Here is a 24,497-nt window from a genome sequence, read left to right as displayed (position 1 = left end):
GAAATTCCTGCTATCTTTACTTAATCCTTCAATATTCTGAAAACATAGATAAACTAACTAAGGTTATCAAAACCAGGCATTGAATTTATGATTGGACACAATGATCTTAAAGGCCTTCTCCAATACAGGCAATTCTGTGATTACATTATCAAAGTACTATCATGTTTTACCTGTATCTGTTAGGAATTTCAAGATTAGAGCTAGAATAATTGCTTTCAAGTGCCCATTCTTTATTTCAGCTCACACAGTCCCTTCTATCCTTTTGCCACAACTTCATTAACACCAAGTACCAACAGACAAACAGGACTTTGTACATGCATAAGAAACAGCTGTTCTTTTGCTGAGCAGAGCCTGCCTACATTGACAAGAAAAATGGACAACATACTCATTGCAGTATTTTGCACGTCTTTAAAACATTCTTAGCTACCTGTGCTCACTTCACATGATACTCTCAGTCCGAGCCATAGGATCTGCTTGTCACACCAGTATTTATTTTAGACAAGGAAATATAAGATTTGCTATTGCATTATACCTTGACAGTCAGCTTTCCCAAATGCTGTACAACCCAGATGCGATGGGACCAGGCATTGTAGTTGCTTGGATATCTCCCAGCAGCTTCAGAGCAGACATTCATTTCCTCCTGTACTAGCTGGTGAATTCTCTCCACAGGTACTGCTCCCAAGTTTCCTTTAGTCATAAGACTAGGCAGGGAGTTTTCTTGAATTAGTTGTTGCAGCACCCATCGTCTGGTTAAACAAGGTACAGTGTTAACAGTGAGAGAAGAATTTTAACAGACAAAAATATTTTTTTTCTTTATATAAATAAATAAACCCCTGTTGGTATTTTAATTCTCTAAACTACACTAATTAGACAGTAAGTAGTAAACACAGCCATCTGAACTCTTCCCACACTGAAAGCTATGACTTTAGGATCACAGTCCAAAATAATTTTAACTCTAGCTGTATTTGTTTGTTCACTCACTCTAAGTGATTGTGGCTACTTACAGCATACTAAAAGAAAACAGCAGGAAACAACAAGACAAATGAAAAAAAAGCAAGAACTGTCTATATGAGCTTTCTAATGAGCTTGCCTTTCAGGTAACTGTATAGCACTAAAATAAAGTATCCAAAATGAGACAGAAATAGTGATTCAATAATTTAAACAAAAATTTAACTCATTTGTGACTATTTTTCACATCTGACAGTACTGTGCACAGCAAGCCAAATTAGACAAAAACGTGAAAGGGTTACGGTTTCAAGGGTTCTAAGTATAACCAAAACAAATGTTTTTGTTGTTGAATTATACATATTTGATTTGGAGTGACTGAGATAAGTGAAGACTCCTACACAGTTTTTTAACTTTACAAAGGGGCCCTACTAAAAGGAATCATAGATGGGTCAACTTGCACACAGCAGCAGGCATCGACAAAATTGCAATGGGTGCATGTGGAATGCTGTAGAAATCTGGACATTCTCCAGTCTGCAACACAGAGGTTTATCTGCTTTGTACTGGCTCACACTGATTTCAAAACCAATTTATAGCTACTTTCAGAAAGGTATCATTCCTGGTTAAAAGAAATCGATAAATACAATAATAATACATTAAATTTCTTTTAAAAATAACTATTTTGCAATTTATATATACGAATATATAGACATGTATAGTAAAAATATGACTGCTAAAAAAGTTTATAATCTATCTGCTTTTTCTCTCATTTGAAAATGTTCATAATATTCTTGTTCATTGGTACTTTTTATTTACAGTGTCTTTGTCTCCTAGTTATTAAAAAAAAGTACAGCTAAGCAAATCATGCTCTTTGGACTGTTGTGCGATTTTATTTCATGCAGTGAAGCAATTCTGAAGACTTTATTTTTGCTTCTTAAAAAAAAAAAAGACTAGATAAATTTTACTGTATTTTATAATTTCCCCATTCTATTTTTTTTATACTTACGCTTGAAATATGTTATCATGGGTCTAGGGAAAACAGAAGATTAATCACTATGCTTCTAACATATATCAATCAACATCAGCACATCCCAGTTCAGGTGAAATGTTCGTATAGTTATCCTCAAATATGTTTTTCTAGTTTAGGCAAATACAAGTAATAACGACAAACTATAACACTATTAAAATAGTCATAATTTAAGATTGCAAGAAGTTACAAATAGATTTTTAAATTATTTTAAATTATTTCTAATACATCAATAAATAAAGAATTGGCCATTCCGCATAATTTAATAAAGATACATTGTTTATCATAATGATATGTATGGCATCGAGTTCAGCATTAGTTACATAAGAAAAAATCATAGCTCTTCAATGTTAGCCTACTTATTCCTACTAACTGCAGGAAAGGCTATTTCCCCGTTATTTCTACATGCACCTTTTGCTTCAAAGCAATCAAGAAGCATGAGTCAGTAGCATGGAGATGATGATGACTAACAGTTGAAGAACAACAAAATTAAAAGCCAACATTCCAGAAATTCATCAGTGTTGTCACTGTATCAATACTACTTAGAAATACATTGACAGAAATTAAGCAGATGTTTATAAGTTAAGAAATGCTAAGAATATTCCATGCATGACATTCTGAGTTAATTTTGAGAATGTTAAGCTCATGCACTTAAAAAGAGTTTAACAACTTTCTCTTCCAACGATTCATGTTATCAGTACAACCAAAAGTTTGTTTATGTTTTTGTTAGAATATGACTCCTCAGTGGGTTGTCAGCTTTATGGTTGTCGTAATGATGGCCATGTGAAATGCAAACGTTGCAAACTGCTTTCAAATGCGTTATATTAAAATCTCTTTAAGGCTGTCTACAAAAGAATAAGTTACCCTGTGAAAAATATACCATGAAAAAAAAAAATCACACATATCACGATTCTTGATTTTTTTTTTTTTTAACAAAGAAGTTGAGCAATGGATCAATACTTCACTTGGTTGTGCTACAGGCATTTTATGCACACTCAGTTGTGACTGAGATGGTCAGCTCTGCATGTTTGAGCAATTTTTAAAAAATACACTCTGTTATTTTAACATCTAGTAGTGGTGACTTAGTGATACTGCTTAAGTTAGAAACAATAAAAATAAATTCACTAACTCAAAAAGACCATTATTGGAATGGGAAAAAAAAAAACCAAAAAACAAAACAACTTTGGTTATACAGATTAGCTTTTACAGATTATTGCCTTTCTCAAATACCTGTAGACAAGCAATACAGTAGTTAAGTTGGAGGAGGGAAAGAGGTAGAAATCTACTATTGATGGAGTCATAATTCTCTGGCTGAGAATTTTAGGTGCTCCAAGACATAATAAATCTATAGGAAAATTTATCCCACTTCCAACGTTCATTAAAAATATTTTCAGAAAAAAAAGTACATATGACTTTAGTTGTAAGTGTAAAACATAGGCAAATATCTTCAAGAGCCAAAGAGTATTTTGTATTATCTGGCTCAAAGAATCTGCTGTATGTCTATGGCAGTCACCTATGGCTGTCCTTAACCCAAGAACAGGGAAAAAATTAAAAAGCAAACTAGAAATACATTTAAGTTCAGGGAAGTAATAGAAGGTAAGAGAAACAAACCTATGAATCCATGTTTCTGGACTCTTTGGAAACTTGGTTAACGCCAGTTTTCCAAGATGCAAGTCTTTAAGTGGATTTAAAGTGCCAGACAGTATTAATTCTTTCCTACAAAAGATAAAATAAATTGATATGAATAAAAGAAGTAACCCCAAACCAAAACACAAATCCCAATAACAAACGGCATGGCATTTCCTTTGTGTCATAAGAAAGCTTCACTGTCAAGCTACAAGAGCTTAAAAAGCTTCTGGTGGATTAACCCATTCCACTCTGCTATGTATGTTTCAATACTATTCAACCAAATAAAATAAATCCAGCTCAAAGAACTTTATCTGAACACACAACTAATTGGTTCCCAAACCTACGCCAAAATCACTAAGTCAACTGTATTTGAGTGCGGCTCTCCATCAGAAAGCCAAGGAGCTTAGGCTGTTTGTAATGCCTGTTGAGAGTGACAGCTTTTATCTGCACATTCTAAAAGCACCTTAATGACACAAGCAGGTTTTATATATACCAAGAGATACATACCTATTAAAATTAAGCCCAAATATGACTAAAGTATCACTTATTCCCAAATAAACTTCTTCCAAGTGCTTTCAGAAAATGTCCTGCTTGGGATATACAATTTCTAGCTCACTTTTTTCCCAGATGGACCAAAGATACTTTTTTTCAGCCTTCAGAATTCAAGCTCTCATAAAAGATAATCTGAAATTATTTTGACTTGTCATATGTCTTTGCTGGTACTTTTGAAGTCACAGGAAAAAATCTGACTTTTCAGAGCACTTTATTACCTCATGTCTTTTAACTTTCCATCAGTTGTCCATGCCAGCAAGTGTATCAGCAAGAACAAAAACTATATCTATGACAATTCCTTTACAATCACTTGACTTTAAAGCTGTTCTAAACAACTCTAACACGCCTGCATAGGTTTATATTTTATGTTTTTGTTTTAATTAGAATTAACTGTGAAGCTACAGAAGGGTAGGGATGATAACCTAAACCATGAGAACTGAGCAATGGCTAGTTGGTCTAAGAAAGAGTGCAAAGAATAGGAGAGATGTTGAATCTTAGAACTTGTGGGGAAATCTTTGTTGTATTGAATGGGCATAAAGACATCTCCAACTGCTAGTCATAATTTCAGTTATCTTGTGTTTTTAGAAGTCGAAAAATCTTCCAAATTAAAATGACCAAAATCCTCCAGAGGGCCAGAGAGCCCAAGGGGATGAACAGTCTGTCCCAGAGAGTGAATATGGGATATTGTAATCTGTTATTCCATCCCATAATCCTGCATCTACCTATAAAAGGAGACTTCCCAGACAATTCTTGCTCTTTTCTCTCTCCTCTCTCTTCCAGGCATGTAGCAACTGCTGCTGTCTCTCTGGTTTGTGTGGGAGTGCAGCCTTGCTAACAAGCTAATTTCTTGTTGTGCCCATCTTAGGGAGGGCATTGAGGCCTAACACAAGGCCTATCCAGCCTGTCCTGGGGCAGGGGGGGCAGTGAGGTCTAATGAGGCCTAGTGCTGGAGGCAGAGGAGGTTTGACTGTTTGAGGCCAGGCTGAGGCCTGGCTGAGGCTGAGCCTGAGCTGGAGGAGCTAGGCCTGAGCTGATTTTGATTGTGTATAAATGTCCTTTTCCCTGAATGCCTTTTATACTTTTGTTTATTTTTGCAAATAGCATTTTTATTTAACCTCTAATTTGGTGTGAGTGTTTTTATTTACTTCTTTGGGGTAAAATATTTTCTGTCTGGAGCTCAAACCAAGACACATCTATGAAGTTCTGGAAGCAGAATTCAAGTCCCACACAATCAGGTCCCATCTTACACCAGCTCAGATCTCTCCTGCACTGGTGCAGGACACAGCCTGTCCTCTACTCTCCGACTGTATACGCCGTATGCATGGTTAGCTTGACCTGTAATTTATTGAAGCAGGTATTTCACAGAACAGAAGCTGAAATGTGTCTACTAAGAATCAAAAGAGCATGCTCTCGGCAGCAGCCTAAACAAACAGAGTCAGATTCATCAATCTCTTGGCTACAGTAAGCTCAGCAGTACAGTCGGCAGCTACTAACAGCTTCTCTCTGCATGCAAAATGGAGCACCAAAGACAAATGATTCATCAGACCACTGGTCAAGAAACTGGTGAGCAAATCCACCTTCTTGTAGCAATCTGTATACTTAGGCAAACCATAAACCTAATTTTAAAAAATCCTCATTTTTTTCCCCTGTTTTTTACTTCATACTTTGAACTACTCTCGTGTACATATAAGCAAATGCTTTCAGCTGTCAAGCAGGAAAAAAAGCCAGACAGATAAGGATGGATCTATTTGTATTAACCAAAAAAAAAAAAAAATGTTGATAAAACCTAAAATAAAAGCTTGAAGTCAGTTTTAAGTAACAAAAGATTGCATTACTGTTAGTCGGTACATTATTTATACATACTCCTAATTACATTTAATATTTCAAAATTACTCAAGCTATACATTTTCATGACAGTTAACATGTTTCTTAGACTTGAAAATGCTAGGAAGATACAATTACAGCAGAATCCTTCAGAACTACACCAGCAGTGAAAGAGAAGGGAAAAACACCCAAAACAACAAAACACACAGAAATAAACAAACAAACCAAAAAACCCCACAAGAGCTGAATTTGCCATATCTAGGGCTGAAAGCTACCCACAGCCACATCTTTCTGGAACTAATTTTTTCTACTGCAATAATGCATCTTATCTACAAAAATTCTATTTTAAATGAAAGCCCTCCCAGACGCTAACACCATTTGCTGTCAGCTCTCCAGCCTTCCTAAAACTACTCCTTTAAGACCATCTCCACTCTTACCTAGGCAGCATTTCTAAGATTCGCACAAAAATTATGAGATTATAAGGTTGTAAAGAACTACCGTCTGTGGGCTCTATTAAAGAAAGGAAGTACATTCCTGTTCTTCCTCTGTAATGACTCTTGGAGGTGCTACAACATGACCAGTGGTGAAGATAGACTACTCCTAACAGGTACAACAAAAGAGTAGGTTGGATAAGAATGTGTCTGGAATAAAGGATAGCTGCCTTGCTCCCCTTTTCTTGCATGAAGATCTGTTGAGCTTTGATGAGGTGCACAGGTGATGGCAGCAAATTGAACTGCTGTCTCAAAGGGACTCAAGTATAATATTCAAAGTGAGATAACATGAGAACACTTGGAAAGACAGCATATATCAGTTGGGCATTACATGATTCAGAGAAAAGGATATGCCCATCTTAAGGTTACAAATATCCTTCTTTAGCTGACAGAGGAAAAAGGGGTAGCAGTTCAGTGGGACTTGTATCCCCCCAAATATGCGAACCAAGTATGTGCTTTCACGTGCAGCAGTGTACCCTTTAGCACGTACTACAGATATAATAAAACATTGATAATAAATAAAAGAGTCTGAAATTATCTGCAATGCATAAAGGACAGAGAGTTTTGTAACAATTCTTTAGCTGAAAAGCTGTTAGTGTCACTATGTACTACTGAAAGCTTACAGCTGACTTGTACATAGGGCTCAGATCTTTCTGATGTCATTTGCCAAGTGCTACATACCTCACGTTCCAAGCAGTGGTGAAGTCGGGGTTCAGCAGCAGCAGTGTACATGTGATATCTATCAGCTCTAAAACAATTAACAACAGACACAAAGATTAGTAACGCTCACACACAGGCGTGTTCCCTCTGTAGTCCCTTACTGCCCACCCTTCCTCAAAGTCTGCTTTATGGGCAAGTTGTACCACAAATGCCTACCTCTGCAAAACACTGTGCTACTTTATTGCAGAAGAAATGACATCTTAACTCAATAGGGACCAAAATTTGGCATATCCTCCCTTTTCGTTACTAAAATAATAGACTTACATCTTACTAACAACTTTCATCTAAGAAGTTTGCAGCTGGAAATTTCTGATCTCTACCTGTACCACTGTAATCAACTATATGCTACGACCTCACTGCGGGACAGCCTTTCCATACCATTCTTGAGTACTTAGTGATTCAAAACTGCAGACACATTTGATATAACTTACACAGACAATTCTTCAAAAAAAAATCCAATTATTGTTACATAAGACAGTACCACTATAAACACACCCCACTCCTTCAGCCTAAGTCTTGAGCTGCAGAAGGTTGCCTATACTGCAACACACTGTTACAAAAAATACATGCACTACAAAAAAATGTGTAGCTAGGAAAATCAAACACCACAACTATGAATTAGGACCCCAAAATAACTCTGCTATCTAACTGCACAGAGAAGACTTCAAATTGAGAGACAGCCTTGCTTCAGACTGAAGTTTTAAGAATAAATCACTTAAAAAAGAACAAACAGAGCATTTATTTGCAACTACACAGAGCATCTTACACATATTACACTTTGAAACAATGTCAAAAAACCAAGACTGAGATATGTACCCGCTGACAGTGGAAGGGAAATTTCATTGTGACTCCTGCCCATCACCTTTGCACTCCACTGCACCACTCAAGCAATTTTGAGATGGTAACAGTGGGGATTCATGAAGCATCTCCACTTATGTTTCAGATAAGGACTGTTAACTGCCTTAGCTCCTTTAACCTCTAGTCTTGGGAAGCATAACATCATATTAGTTAACTTGTCCTGCAATTACCATGTGATTTTGCAATTGAGAATTGCTTCAAAACTATCCAGGCTTTTAGGGACAAGGAAGTTTGGCTACACTCTCTCCTAATCATTCTGAACTTAACATACTAAACAGAATGTACTACAGGTGATTTCCATCAAAAAGAGAGGCATTTTATTACTTCTTAAGGGTAAAAACTTAAATGAAAAAGAGGGTATCTCATGGACCTAGATCTCTGGTTAATACAATTAATAGCACTGTAAAAATATGCAAGCATGCTAATTAAATATGCAGAGGAACATGGCTTCATATATTTTTGAACCAAGACTCTGACAGAAGTGGAGCACCTTTGTGTATTACTGTATGACAGCTCGATTATTTATGTCCAACAAAATTCTTTTGTGTACTTGATCAATTTTGTACTAAACTGTTATAGTGATATTTTTTTAAGTACCCCAAGGAAATATTTCAACTTCCTATTTTCATGACTTTTATTTCAGATCTTTTTTTTCCTCCCTTTAATGAAAGACTCTTTGTAGCCAAGGAATATTTCTCATATGTGCAAAACTTCTTCACTATTTGCTGCCTAAATATACAAATCCTTTTCTTTGATCTACCCAATCCATGAACCAGGAAAGTACATCAACACCTATTTAATTTTAGGCTGATGAATTGCCCAGTTGAAATATCCAGTACCACACATCTGTATTTCAAACTAAACATGGAGTGTTTTGCTCACTACTGTTTCAATTTTACATTTAAAAATTTCATTGGTAACATTTAATGAAACATTAGTTTTATAAGGATCTACAGTTAAAATTGTGAGCTGCCATTGTTACACAAGTAGTTGGCCTGCATCAACCTCATGAAGTTCAGGAAGGCCAAGTGCAAGGTCCTGCACACGGGTCCAAGCAATTCCCAAGCACTAACATGAGCTGGGCAGTAAGTGGATTGAGAGCAGCCCTGCAGAGAAGGACTTGGGGGCATTGGATACGAGCCCACAACTCGCACTTGCAGCCCAGAAAGCCAATTGTATCCTAGGCTGAATCAAAAGATCAGCTGATCAGCACGTCAATAGAGGTGATTCTCCTCCTTTTCTCTCATGAGACCCCATCTCAAGTAGTGTGTGCAGCTCTTGGCCCTCAGCACAATACAGATATGGACCAACTTGAGCAGGTCCAGAGAAGGCCATAAATACGATCAGAGGGCTGGAACACCTCCACTGTGAGAAATGGCTGAGAAAGTTGGGATTGTTCAACCTGGAGAGAAGGCCTCAGGGAGATCTTAGAGTGGATTTCTAGTACCTAAAGTGGGCTTACAGAAATGCCGGAGAACTCTTTACTCTTTACAAGTATATACATCACTATACTCTTTACAAGTATAGTGATGGGATACGGGATACCAGATTCAACAGAAGATTTAGATTATATGCAAGGAAGAAATTCTTTACTGTGAGGATGATGAGACAATAAAATCGGCTGTCCAGAGAAGTTGTGGATGTCCCCTCCCTACAAGTGTTCAAGACCAGGTTGGACAGAGATTTGAGCAACCTGATCTAATAGAAAGTGTCCCTGCCCATGGGACACTAGGTAATCTTTAAGGTCCCTTCCAACCCAACCCATTCTATGAAAAATAAAAAGAGAAGTTTGTAGCAATTTCAGAAAACTATAATGTGGTAATACAAATCATGTGCACACAAACTGGGGGGAAAAACAGTATTGGAGAAAGACAAAAGCATATGGAACAATAAAAAAAAAAGTAGTTGTCTTGATTCTCTATAAGCTGTAGTTTGTGTTACAAACAGGTTACTAACATGGAGGTTCTGGATCATGTTTGCAATAGTGACTCAAAATCTCAAAAGACATGAAAATGTGGCAAATCACCTTTTCTCACACATTTTAAACTTACTTTTGTAATTGAAGAAACAAAGGACAACAGAGTTTTATTTTCAAAAAAGAAAACCGAGCAAGGCTCAATAAAAAGGCTGTAACCTAAACTTCATGCTATTCCAGTATTTACCAACATAGTTTTATGATCTGCATTTTGAGTGAAAGGATTCTGCAAGGCTTCATCTGGAAGCACAGACCCTCCAAGGAGTTGGGATGCTTTGCTGTTGTACCACTGCACACCATAGCACACACCACAGTACCACCGCAACAAAAAGTGTCAGCACATTAGCACCCAGCTGCCCTTTGACAGCTACCGGTGATCTCCAGTCTTCAAGTGGGAGAGCAAAACCAATCTCAGTGGTTTGTATTTTGACTTGAAACAAGTTTTTGTCTGTGTGGCAGTTTCTAGAGGAGGACTGTTGTGTAACACTTGAAACTGAAATGAAAAGTCTCCATGCAGAAGATCTGCAGCACAATTAAAATTCACCTCACAAACTGCTGCCTAAGACCTGTTAAAAAAAACACTGCAATGAGAACCTCTGGTCTTGTTAAAATGGCTGTACAAGCAGGTTCATCTACAATTTGTTTGTGGCTACATGTCAGAGTCAACACAATTTCTTGTATTATAAGCTCTTTTTATTGAATTTTATAATAATTTGCGTTATACATTCCAAATTTGCAAATAGATCACAAATAGAGATTTCTAATAGAACTGAATCTACCACCAGCAACTTGGTAGCAGCTGTCTAAAAGATACAGGTCTTACTATGTCCAACCCACGAACCAGAGAAAGAAATGGAATTTACTTATGCTAGAAATGCTTATCCCCTAGAAATAAAGTCTTCTAAAGATGTCTGTAACGAGAAACAATATTCAAGAAAATAAACTACGTGAAAATAAAGGAAAATGTGAAATTTCACAAGTCCACAAACCACTTTTCCCAGATAATCATATAACAATATGACATTAGACTTCTGTTGGGAGGATGGAAACACACAAACAAATCTGTCTGACAAAAATAAAATACAGACAATAGACAGATTAGTCATGCCCAATATATGAGAACTCCTCAATTTTTTCTTTTGAATGGAGAATTAACTGTAAGTACTAAGCCAGTGCTACGTTACTCAAATACTACCCAAGATACAGAGCCAGGACCGAAAAACTATGTTGCCAACAGAATGGGTTCCTCTGTAACACAATCCGGCTCACAAAGAGATAAAAAGTTCCTACCCATGACTTCTCACTATCCACTAAAAGGCAAGCACATTCATGATCACATCATGAGTTTTCTCTGCTGTTTAATGCTACTCTTCACAAAATGCTTGCATTATACATCCATGTGTTTACAGTAAGAAATTAAAGTATATTTAAAACACTAGACCCTGCTCTCAGGGTCTAGCTGCCAAACAAAGGCCACATTTATTGCCTTAAGACGGTTCCCTTGCCAAGGATCACTGAAGATCTCAATCTTCTTTCACCATATCATCTCTGAATGCAAAAGAAGCTCAAGTGCATGTTTATAGACTCAGCTAACATCATCTGACTGTCACTTAATTTGCACTTTAATAAGGGTAAGCGCACAGATGGCTTCATCCACTTAAAGTGAAACAGACTATGGTAATGTGAAAAAAAAAAAAAAAAAAAAAAAAAGGAGAGAGAAGTGCAAATGACAGTTTTACCAAGAAAGATATGTTACTAACCAGACTTGTTTTACTGATCTGCACAGACCTACCCTCAAAATTTGTTCAAGACGATACAGCATGTTAGTTGTATGATGATTAGATGTCAGTGCCTGCATGAGATGTCTGCTAGCATCCCACTATTGAAAACAATTCCTTAACTCACTAGCTCATTAAAGCAACCAGGGAGACTTCCTTTGCTGCAGCTGAAATCAATGCAACCTAATGGATGGTGGCTGTTGGGTATGCTCCAAGAAGGGAAGACAGTCTGACCCAGCCATTTTAAAGCACAGTGGACACAAACAGTGCTTTATGGATGCCACAACCAGGCCTCCTGAGCCAACTCTGGGCAGCAGGGGTGGCGTCACGCTAAGATTCAGAAATTCCCTTGGAGTAAATTAAGGTGAACTGGCACCAAACGGCTGATGAGTTACATTTGGTTGATCGAATGAAAGCTTCTGGTCACTTGAACCTTAAAAATACTTAGTTTGACCAGAGGAGAGGGAAAATGGGAAGAAAAAGGAGAACAAGGATGGGGGATAGAGGCAGAGAGGGAGGGAGAGAGAGTGAAAGAAAGCAAAAGAGATATCACCACCCTTGGGTAGGCACAGTGTTCAAGTTCTCAGTGATGGATGTACATCCAGCAAGATCTTCTATAGTAGATGCAACATGTGGACCCCAGAAGTTGCAGTCCCTTTATACGCTTCTGGCAGTGGGGCAGTCTCTCCAGATCACAAAGAGAATTGTGCACCAGGTCTGTACAGTCTGCCACTACCCTTCATATGGAACCCCTGCAGAGCTTTTAAAAAGCAAGAAAGCGGGAATGCCTGCTGCAAAAGGCCAGGCCAGCAGCTCTCCTATTAAAGGCCATCATAAACCCCCACCCTGTCTATTCAGAACAGGTATATCACACCTTGTTTGAAACAACATATGGGAAAGTCATTAAGGACCATCAGCCAGGTCCTGCCACACACTTTGTTTGAGAGGCTGAAGATTGCTTTCTCACAATAAATTAGGTTAGGTTTATGCAAAAAGAAAAACATTATAATATAGTAACAGCTCCAAACTGAAACCCAGGTCCATGTGAGGTACTGAAGACGTGATCTGAGTAGTCACAAGGTGTTCTTTCAACAGAAAATACATTCCTCTTTCTAGGGCACAAAAATGTGAAAAATGTCATAGCAGGTAGAAGACACTAGAAGTAAGAGTCAAAAGGAATTAATGAATCAACACCAGAAATAAGACGCTGAGGTAAGCCTAGAGTAAAAAAAAAAAAAATTTATGCTGCTATTTAGAAGCGACCTGAAAGCATAAACAAAAATAGCAGTTTTTAAACTCTTTCTCATTCTTAATCTGAATAAAACAGAACACTTTGTAAGCAAATATCCCCCATGCTACACCTGTTTATAAATCTTCTTAAGATTCAAAATTGACAGCATATACTATTTTCCATTAAAGTAAACCAAACTGAAAACCAAATCAAATCAAAAAGATGAAAAAGGAAAAAAAGCTTTGTAATTACCAAAGATGTATGGCTGTTGCAGCTTAAGCTTTTCCTGGAACCCAAAAGCCCAATGGAACAGATTTAGGTTGCTTCCCTCTCCCCTTTCCCAGTAGAAAAAAAAAAATATTAGGTAGTGAAAGAAGAGAAAGGTAAAACAATGAAAGAACAGTCTTGCATCAATTTGGAAGTAAAAAGGTAAGGTTAACAAAAAAAAATAAAAGGTATTTAAGTAAAAGGAAGGTTACTGAGGTAAAAGGAAAAAGGATAAATGAAAATATATACAAAACCAGGCGCAGCTAAGGATTCTATGGACGGAAGATGGATTTTTTTTGGATGCAAGTCTCCTTAGGTGTCTCGGATTAAAATTTTCAACTCATCAACCCTACAGCTTGTTTAGGCTGCCAAGGTACACAATCCAAAGCCTACCCTTACTCCCTAGTAACACTCCCTTCTTTCAGGACAGGTTATCTGAACAAAAGTATTAGGTTCACCCTCAGTAAGAATGCAGGTGACACCAAGGAGGCTCTACAGAGTGATCTGGACAGGCTGGATCAATAGGCCAAAGCTAATAGTATGATTGATGTTCAACAAGACCAAGAGCCAGGTCCTGCACTTAGATCACAACAATCCCATGCAATGTGACAGGCTTGGGGCAGAATGGCTGGAAAGCTGTCCAGTAGAAAAGAACTTGGAGATTCTGTTCTACAGCTGGCTGAATATGAGCCATCCATGAAACCAGGTGGCCGAGAAGGCCAACAGCATCCTGGCCTGTATCAGGCATAGTGTGACATACAGGATCAGGGAAGTGATTGTCCCCCTGTCAAGGCTCTACCTTGATTACTCTGCTTGGTTTTGGGCCCTTCAGAAGGGGCTCCTCAAAAGAAAGATAAAGAGGTGCTGAAGTGGGTCCAAAGGCTGGCAATGAAGCTAGTGAGCGGTCTAGAGCACAAGTCTTAGGATGGAACCAGGGTTGTTTAGCCTGGGGAAAAGAAGGCTAAGAAGAGACCTTATCATTCTCTACAACTACCTGAAAGTAGGTTGGTAGTGAGCTGGGGGTCAGCCTCTTCTCCCAAATAACACGTGACAGGACAAGAGGCAATGGTCCCAAGCTCACCAGGAAAGGTTTAGATTGGATGTTAGGAAAAGCTTTTTCAGTGAAAGTGTTGTCAAGCTGCAATAGGCTGCCCAAGGGATGGAATCCTTGCAGGTATTTTAAAAGATATGTAGATGTGGCACTTAGGGATATGAATTAGTGGTGGACTTCAGTGTTAGATTTACATCTGAACTCAATGATCTTAAGGGTCTTTTCCAACCTAGATGCTAAACAAAAAACGTGCACTAACAACCACATGAAATACTACTCTCCACCTGGGTAACTTACCGTCTTTGTTCAGCCATTGCTTTCTTTGTTTGTAGAGGAGAAGTTTATTGTGGACATATGGCAAAAGAAACTTGACACACCAGCTCTCCACACCAAGCTTGTTTTCTACCAGGACAATAGGGCTCCGGTTATACCTGGCTTCAGGGCAGGGTATCAATCCAATTTCATCTCTTAAAATAAAATTTAAAAAAAAAAGAAAGAAATACAATTAAACTTATTGCCACTTATTTTTCTCAACATAGCAGATGGGCAATGATTCCCATCCAGTCAGTCCTTTCTCCCTGTTTTTATCTAAATCCATAGTTGCTATCCTCAATTCACCCTTCTGATTCTTGTCAGATTGCAGATACAATAAAACACATTTTCAGGAAGCCATCCTCTGCAAATCTAATGCGGTATATTAACTTGACAAATAAATGATTCAGACATATTTTAAGACACAAATAAAGACTTAAGATAAGCAAAGGAATTAAATGAGCTTTACCTCTATGTTTCATTGTGACACAGTATTGTAGTTTTGAGTTCAGAGCCACTAAGAAAATTGGTTTTGTTCCCCAATGCTGCAGTGGTAGAAAACTAGAAATATTTTAAGACTTACTGAAGACCTTGGAATTAACAGCCATCATTAGATGCATTAGAATGAATTTAAAAATCCCTTAAGGGAAAGGAAGACTCCTTTTGGTGATTTTAGCTCTTCTCACTTTAAAATAATTGAAAAAGTTTTATTAGATTTCCCCAAATATCATACTTTTAGATTATCACCTTCACAGTTTAACTCAATTAACACAAGTACACAGATTCACAGATTGCATCAGGTTGGAAGGGACCCTCAAAGGTCATCTTGTCCAACCAGGCTACAGTGAGCAGGGACACCTCCAACTAGAGCATGCTGCCTGAGGCCACATCAAGCCTGATACTGAATGTCTTCAGGGATGAGGCCTGAACCACATCCCTGGGCAGCCAGTTTCAGCATGTTAACACTGTAACTGTAAAGACCTTCTTCCTTCCATCCAACCTAAGTCTACCCTGCTCCAGTTTAAAGCCTTTGCCCTTCATCCTATCACTACTAGCCCTTCTAAACAACCCTTCCCCAGCTTTTCTGCAGGTAACACTCAGATATTGAAAAGTAGCCATAAGGTGTGCCCAGAGCCTTCTCGTTTCTGGGCTGAACAGTCACTCTTCACAGCAGAGGTGCTCCAGCCCTCTGGTTGTCTTGGTGGCCCTCCTCTGGACCCGATTCAGCAGGTCTGTGTACCTCTTGTGTTGGGGGGTCCCCTATCTGGACACAGTACTCCAAGGGTCTCACCAGAGCCGAGGAGAGTGGCAGAATCAACTCTCTTGATCTGCTGGCTATGCTTCTTTTGATACAGCTCAGGATGCCACTGGCCTTCAAGTATGCACTGTTGGCTTGTGTCCAGCTTCTCATCCACCCAGTACCTCCAAGCTCTTTTCTGCAGGACTCCTCTAAATTTCACCATCCCCCAGCCTGCACTGATATCGAGGACTGCCCTGACTTACATGCACTTTGCCTTATTGAACCTTACGAGATGCTCCTGAACCCACTTCTCAAGCCTGTCCAGATCCCTATGGATGGCATCCCATCCTTCAGTCTTACCAACCACACCACTCATCTTAGTATAATCTGCAAACTTGCTGAGGGTGCACTCAGTCTCACTCTCTGTCTCATTGATGAAGATACTGAACAGCACTGGTCCCAGTATGGACCCTCAAGGAACAGCACTTGTCACCCGTCTTCATCTGGATATCGAGCCATTGACCATTACCCTTTCTATGCTGTAATCCAACCAATTCCTTATCCACTGAACACTCCACCCAACAAATCCAGCATGTTGTGGGGGACTGTGCCAAAGGTTTTAATGAAGTCCAGACAGATGACATCTGTTGGTCTTCTCTTGTTCACTAATGACGTTACACCATCATTACACCACCAGGTTGGTCAGAGCAGGACTTGCCCTTGGTGAAGCCATGCTGGTTATCTTGAATCACCTGCTGGCTATCTTGAATCACCTCCCTGTCCTCCATGTGCTTCAGCACAGCTTCCAGGAGGATCTGTTCCATGATGTTCCCAGACAATGGTCGATAGTAGGCTGAACATGAGCCAGCAGTGTGCCCAGGCGGCCAGGAAAGCCAATGGCATCCTGGGCTGTATCAGGAATAGTGTAGCCAGCAGGACAAGGGAGGTTATTCTTCCCCTGTACTCAGCCCTGCTCAGGCCACACCTTGAGTCCTGTGTCCAGTTCTGGGCTCCTCAGTTCAAGAGAGATGTTGAAGTACTGGAACGTGTCCAGAGAAGGGCAACGAAGCTGGTGAGGTGCCTGGCACACAAGCCCTATGAGGAAAGGCTGAGGGAGCTGGGGGTGTTCAGCCTGGAGAAGAGAAAGCTCAGGGGTGACCTCATTGCTGTCTACAACCACCTGAGGGGAGGCTGTAGCCAGGTGGGGGTTGGTCTCTTCTCCCAGGCAACCAGCAGCAGAACAAGAGGACACAGTCTCAAGTTGTGCCCAGGGAGGTATAGGCTGGATATTAGGAGGAAGTTCTTCACAGAGAGGGTGATTGCCCATTGTAATGGGCTGCCCAGGGAGGTGGTGGAGTTGCCATCACTGGAGACGTTCAAGAGAACACTGGATGAGGCACTTAGTGCCATGGTCTGGTTGATTGGTTAGGGCTGGGTGATAGGTTGGACTGGATGATCTTGAAGGTCTCTTCCAACCCAGTTGATTCTATGATTCTATGTTTATGATGGAGATGGAACAGAGCCGTAACAATTCCTGTAAGCAAAGCGTATTAACTAGTATAGGCACCTGACTAACCCAAAGCTACCCAGGTATGCCCTACTGTAATGTGACCAAGGGCTCTGAACCCAACAATCAAGGAAAAGAAAATCACATAAATAGCAACTCGGATGTTTCCACACGTCCCATTTTTCCTTCTCCTATGCCATGCAGCACGGTGAACAGAGGCAAAATTTGAGACACAGAGAAGAGTGTAATAAACCAACAACACTGAATGGGAAGCTTTAATCAAGCCTTAAAAAAGATAGTGATGGCCACCAAACTTATCAGCAAACTTATCAGAAGAGACTCTGCTAGGTAGTTTCCAAGGGCTGTATTTTACTTTTTCCTCAGTTTTCGCTCAGGTGATCTAAGTTTTACAACACTACTTTAAATACACCAAAACGATAAGACAGGAAGGGTTTGCACAGAGCTGGTAAATCAGTTTGAAACACCTCAACTCCAGAACAGGCTCAGCAAGCTGAAATCAGAGGACCAGACCACTGCAGAATGAAATTCACCAAGATACAGTGCAACACAAACAATAGTAGGCTTTTACTAAAATACAAACCAGAACTTGTAATCTGATAGAAATGTTGTCATCAATAGTTCGATACTAGTTTTGACAACCTGTGTGGTTCAGAAATCATATGTTGCGTTCAGCTCCTGAGAACTAACAGAATTCATGATACAAAATACCAGAAGGGCTGATTTAGCTAAGGTAAACCAATTTATTCAAATCACCATCTATTTCTGCTCGTGAAGGTCCCTCCTATCTGCAGAAGGAGCAAGTAATGACGCAGGTCTGCCAGCCCAGGTGACACTGCCTGAGAACACCTGCAGCCTCTGCTCCATGGCATACCCAAAGAGAGCTTCTGCAGCAGGACCTGCATGCAGGCACCACTGAACTAGCACTTGTAAAATGAAGCATCTTTCATCTTGTGCAAACTGACCCTGGCCATGTGATGGAACACAGAAGACTGGATTGCCCAAACTCGTTACCTAAAGGTCAAGCGACAGATGCAAGCTGCTTACTGAAGAAGACACCAATGAAGGACTGCTGTTTGTCAGCCTCTCCTACTATCAGAAGCACCACCTACTATGAAAGTAAAATTTATGTACCGGTCTTTTGATACTGTCTTGAATTTGAAGAGTTATTTGGCAATTTTATTTTCCCCAAAGTAAGCTCCACAAAAACTGCATGAAATATCTCTATACTTGGAGGATACTACACTAGTTCACAATCCTGAAATACACACATTGTTCAAGCATCCAGAACGTAGTGACAGATTTTGGATGGGTTGCCATGAAGTCTGCAGCTATCACAGAGCTTCTTCAGCCTATGTCAAGTCCACAGAAGATGCAAGATGAGACCCTGGAGACTACAGATCTGTACAATCCACACCTGGTCCATAGTACAAACCTCAGCTGTGGCACACCAGTACTGACAAACCATTGCAGAACCTGCTTCAAGAGCCTCAATCTGTTGATTCAGACATCCAGTGGCCCTCGTTAAAACAAACCCTAGACAACCTATTTAAACCCATGATGATACAAAAAGTTTCCTCTTTCACAAAATCACAATACTACACTGCACTGCTAGGGAAGGAGATATTTCTTGTGATGCTACTGTGATCCTACTGTGACAGCTTTAGGTATCCTATGGTATCCCCTTTTTTTTTTTTTTCTGGACTACTATGTTTAAAATAACCCAATCTCTCCCCAGAGAAATAACTGAGAGATCTGAATGAGGTGCATCAGTGCAATTACAATTCTACTGACAATAAAGACTGGATCTAAGCAGCTGCAATTATAAAAAGCTGGAAGATAATCCAAAGTATGAACACTTGAAAGGTGTGTATTTTTACATTCAAATTAAATCTTGTGAAATAACTACATTGCTGATGAATTTACAGTATACGAAAGGTAGGGAAAAGGGGAACTAAATCCAAGAATTGCAACTTCTTTTTTCCCCCCTTATTGTGAACAGTGTATCACATACATAACTCTCTTCTGGAATTTCAAAATAGATTAACTTGAATGTAACAATTAGTAGTTACCATAGTGATACAACCAAAGTCTTAAGAGCACCAATGGTATCCTGGAGTGCATCAAGAAAAGTGTCCAGTAGGTCAAGGGAAGTTCTTCTACCCCTCTACTCTGCCCTGGTGAGACCACATCTGAAATACTGTGTCCAGTTTTGGGCTTCCCAGTTCAAGACAGACAGAGACCTGCTAGAGAAAATCCAATGGAGAGCCACGAGGATGATTAGGGGACTTGAGCATCTCCCCTATGAAGAGAGACTGAGATCAATGGGACTGTTTAGTCTTGAGAAGACTGAGAGGGGATCTCATCAATGTGTATAAATATCTGAGGGGGAGGTGTCAAGTGGATGGGGACAGGCTCTTTTCAGTGGTGCACAGTAATAAGACAAGAAACAACAGGTTCAAACTTGAACATGGAAGATTTCACCTCAACTTGAGGAGAAACTTCTTTACAGTAGGGGTGATGGATCACTGGAACAGGCTGCCCAGGGGGGTTGTGGAGTTTCCTTCTCTGTAGACTTCAAAAACCACCTGCATGCGTTCCTGTGATTAGCTTACGTGATCCTGCTTTGGCAGGAGGTTTGGACCCGATGATTTCTTGAGGTCCCTTCCAGCCTTTGATACACAAATGAAAGAAAAATGCTAGTGTATTAGTTAAATACCAAGCACTTCTAACCAATACTTGCTCTAAGAAGCTCTAAATATGACACTTCCACTATCTAGGAGTTTCCCTTCGTTTACCTTCACACTCATGTGCACTTGATTAGAAACGTCTGCAGCAATAACCAAGTTCTGCACTGATGACACCCTCACTAATTATTACAAACGATTTTACTTTCTACTGGTGTGTTTGGAAGTATCAACGCTGTGCAAAGGTGTTAAACAATCTAACAAAAAGAACATTGGCAAGACAAATTTCATACTCAACTACAGTAAAGACTTAAGGAGGTATCTCTCTTTCTGAATGCCCCACATATAAATTTGCAATCATTCCAGTAAAAAAACCTTGACTCAGTTGCATAAATGAGTCTTGTCAAACACCAAGCAGTATCCTCAGATTTTGCACACATATACTAGGCTACCACCTAAGAGTTCATCTTTCCAATTACATCCATCAAATTAACGTACTTTTTTAAACAAGGGAATCTATTTCTGAGTTACATGCAAAATAACAGCAAAGTTCAAAAATAAAGTATATGTTGATCTGCTCAGTGTTGGTGAATCATTCAGTTCCAAGGGAATAGCTGGCATATATAAATTTATCAGGATTTATGCATCTAGGACAAGGTAAAAACACCTTCCATTAAATTTCATAGCCTTACAAAATGAAAAACTAGCATGTTGACACAGTTATCCAGCTGAAGAAAATGAAGCTATTAGAGAGACACAGCAAAAAATAGTTGTTTTTAGTTAGAAGTAAGCTTGTCATGGAAAGATGCAGTCTTGCCACAAGTATAATTCAAAGCAAAAAAACCCCAACGATCCAACGTTTTATTAGGTCTCAAATTGTATTTTCATATAATTTTTAAGTGTTGACCAGGCACAACACCCACCTTAATAGCTGCAAACCCATGAACCTGCCAGAGCAAAACACCCATTCTGACACATGCAAAGGGGGCAAGTGAACAAAGACAAGGGACCACAAATGCCTGAAGAAACAAAAGTCAGAGACAAAAATATGACATGTCAGTAGGAACATGATGCACATAGCAGATTCCTCTTCTTCAGCAGAGCCAGGCAGACGCTACATAAAAGAATTCAAATCTGGATCTACAACATGACAGATTGCTTAATTCACGAGGTTAACATCTGTCAGGGGCTGCAGCTGGTTACAATTGTCCTGGTCACCAGCAGAAAAGACAAATATCTCTGAGATACTTGAAAACATCTGGTCAGCATGGCTACAACCTACTGCTCTATAGGTTGAGAGGTATGACAGCAAAAGACCTGCAGTCCACACTAGCTATGCACAGTCCCAATTTCAAGTACTGCAGTTCAGACATGTACCAGACAGAACTGTTGCTTTTTCTAAGTTTAATGGGTAAACTAGAAGTAGCTAGTGCTTTCTCATGTGAAGTGTGACACAGTGCATCAGTCTTGAAGCACACAACTCTTGTAGCCTACATTCATCTGAGATTTTGTCTATGAAAGAAAATTACAACAACAGCATATTCTTTAAAAACACAAGCTCAAAGTTTGCTACCAATAAACAATCTTGGCTAAGGAGTAGGAACTAAGAAGAATCAACATTCATTCACAACTACTGCCTGTTTACAGCACACTAATGCCTCACAACCTAAAAATGAAGCTTCACAGCAAAATGCAGTTCTTTTTCAGATGGCATCCATATGCTGCATTATAAAACCTGACCACTCACCCAAGTTGCTTACTACATTTATAAAAATGTGAGAGTATTCATTCTAATTCTCTCCTTTAAGCAAAGGAATAAATTATGTGCCTGTAAAATCCTCCTGTGTTGTTGCTTAGCATACCATTTTCTGGAACAAATTAATAGGCCACCACCTCAGAGACTGCAGCACTTCCAACCAACACAAATACACCATACTTACATTATGAGGTTGATATCCATTATGTGTTACCTCATTTGCCATAATCAATATGGGGTTTACATCAATAGAAAGATATTGCCCTAAACAGCTGATGTCTTAAAACACCAAAGGATGGCCAAGGAAACACAAATACTGTAAGTACCTAGATCTGTCTCTGAGACCTTATCAGTAATAGAAACAAAAATAAAACACAGAATATCTGCTCCGCCAGATTGTTAGATAAACCTGATTCTCACACGATGGCAATAAGGTAGCTTACATTTTCACTGTCATTCGGTTTCTCTCCGTCAAAACCACAATACAAAGCACTGGCATCTCTATTAACAGACACAAATTTGAACCTGGCATTCATAAAACTGCGCTGATCGTACGAGGGTGCAACTTTGTGAGAGTTAATCCCGAGATGTGCTTCCATCAGCTCTAAGGGTCTGCCTCAGACACACACAGACCCCGCCGCCTTCAGCGAGGCGAGCTCGGCAAGCCCGCTCCAACCGCACAGAAAAAGTCAATCCCATCTCCCGTACACCGTGCGTTTAACGTTGCCAAAAGTCAAATTCAAGCAGAGCTGACTCAAGAAATTACCTTTTAAAAGTTATCAATCGCTTTCAGATTACAGAGTCCCTACTCACTTCCATAAACAAGTACTTTTTATCGACGAGATCTTTTTTGCCGCCGGGCAGACGAAGCAGCGGCTGTGCGACTGCCGCAGCCTGCACTACGCGGGCCACAGGCCGGCCAGGTGCTACTTCAACTCCTGGGGTAGGGAGGTGGTGTTCCCCAGAAGATGAGGCAGCAGGAGAGCACATTAGACACGTGACACCACCGTCCTGCCCCGATAAAGCACAGGTACCACAAAAGCCGCCTGCCGCTGTCCTCCCGTTCGCAGGTTAGCACTCCCCAGGGAGGTGCAGCTCTGGAGTCTTTGCGCTAGCCTGGGAAACCTGGCTGGTCCTCGACCGCCTCTCAGTGCGTGACCTTGGGCCCGGCACCCGGCCTGACAGACACTGCCGGGCGGCCCGCCACACCGCCGCTGGGGACCCCACAAGCCCGTCCGATAGAAAGCGAGACAGCGGGGCCGCCGCCAGCCGCGGAGCACGCAGCGTGCTGCCACTCACATGTAGGGGTTCCGCTGGAAAGCGTTGCGAATGTCCTTCACCACCCGCTGCACCAGCACCGCCACCTCCTCCGGCGACTCGGCCATCTTCTCCCTCCGCAGCCAGCTCCGCCGCGCCGGTCGAACGAGGAGAGCGCTTCCGGGTCAGCAGCCCGCGGGGATCCGCGAGCAACGTGGGGAGGGCGGGGCGAGGCGGGGCGGGGCGGGGCAGCTGGCCGAGGGGGCGCTGCTTCATCCCCGCTTCGGGCCTCTCGTGCGGCTGTGCGTTGGTGCCTGTTCTGCTGCCTCTCCCAGAAGGGGTCTGGGCCTGGTCCCAGGAGTAGAGGATGGAGAGGTGAGGTGGTTGTGGAAAGTCTTATCTGTTTGCTGAAACGGAAAGGTTTTCCTTACAGGGCTGCAACTCGTTCTGAAGCCAGGCAGAGGGAGGAGGTGTCGGCCGAGCCTTTGCTGCAGGCGAGCGGGACCCTGTGGTTGCTGACCCCTCCCCGCCCCCGGAGGGCGCGACTCAGCCTCGTCAGCTGAGGCTGAACCCCCCTTTCGGGGGTCTCGGATATTGGAGTTTGGGAAAGCCGCCTCACCAGTGCAGTTCCGAGAGGCCAGGGCAGGGCTCGGCACGAGTGAAGTGGCCCCAACGCGGTTTAGACGAGGGCAAGAGCCCCCTGACTAGTCACACTCGAATCACATTTTCCATCTGTTGTTCCCTTGTTTGACAATCAAAAGCAGCGGCAATAGTTAACATACATGAAACTAGCAATTTATATTTCTATAGTTTTAATATTCGTGCTAGACGTTCAGACATGCTGCTTTAAAAGATAAGTGCGTGTGTGTGGCTTCCCTTGCTTTAGAAGAGACATGGGTACATTAATCTGCAGGCTGAATGTGAAGAGCTGGTTTTAATTCTGAATCATAACTGCTGTATTTGGTTGTCATTTGGAAATCAGTGTATTATTCCAAAACAGGTGGTTTTACAATTATTTAATTATGCATAATCTAGTTGTTTCTCATTTGGAAGCTTGCAATGGTGTCATTATTTTCATGTGCTTAATCATTATCTTCACCACTACCAAGGCCTGATAGGTCCACTGTATATCCTCCTTCTGGGAAAAAGAAAAACAATAAAAGAGATAAATCATCGGAGAGAAGAAGGCTCAGTCAAGGAGATGTGTAAAAGGACAAATAGGTCATTGTGTGCCGAAACCTCTTCAGCAGCAACAGGTGAAAGGTAGCTTCTTGTTATTTTACATTGTTTTCCATATAATGGCTAAAATAACATTTTTAGATGTTTACAGATCTCTTTTATCTTGCTGCAATATTTCTCTACGCACCTGCCT

At 40.6% G+C, this 24,497-nt stretch overlaps 1 protein-coding gene across 5 annotated transcripts in view; it reads right to left on the bottom strand.

Annotated features, from left to right (window-relative positions):
- PTAR1 (protein prenyltransferase alpha subunit repeat containing 1) overlaps window positions 1–23,253 on the bottom strand; it is a 28,886-nt gene extending 5,633 nt beyond the window's left edge. For 3 of the 5 annotated variants that reach the window (XM_054397919.1, XM_054397920.1, XM_054397921.1), the window contains exons 1-5: window positions 23,168–23,253; window positions 14,646–14,815; window positions 7,150–7,216; window positions 3,584–3,688; window positions 533–746 (exon numbers count right to left, since the gene is read on the bottom strand). In XM_054397919.1, coding sequence (XP_054253894.1) covers window positions 533–746; window positions 3,584–3,688; window positions 7,150–7,216; window positions 14,646–14,815; window positions 23,168–23,253 — 642 coding nt within the window. The remainder of the gene's footprint in view (window positions 1–532; window positions 747–3,583; window positions 3,689–7,149; window positions 7,217–14,645; window positions 14,816–23,167) is intronic. The other 2 variants (XM_054397922.1, XM_054397923.1) reach the window with 1 other exon arrangement.
- Window positions 23,254–24,497: the final 1,244 nt, after the last annotated feature.

This window comes from Indicator indicator, chromosome Z (assembly GCF_027791375.1).
Source record: "Indicator indicator isolate 239-I01 chromosome Z, UM_Iind_1.1, whole genome shotgun sequence".
Classification (NCBI taxonomy): domain Eukaryota; kingdom Metazoa; phylum Chordata; class Aves; order Piciformes; family Indicatoridae; genus Indicator; species Indicator indicator.
Note: the sequence above shows the minus strand (reverse complement) of the source record. Positions and strands in the feature narration are given on the sequence as shown.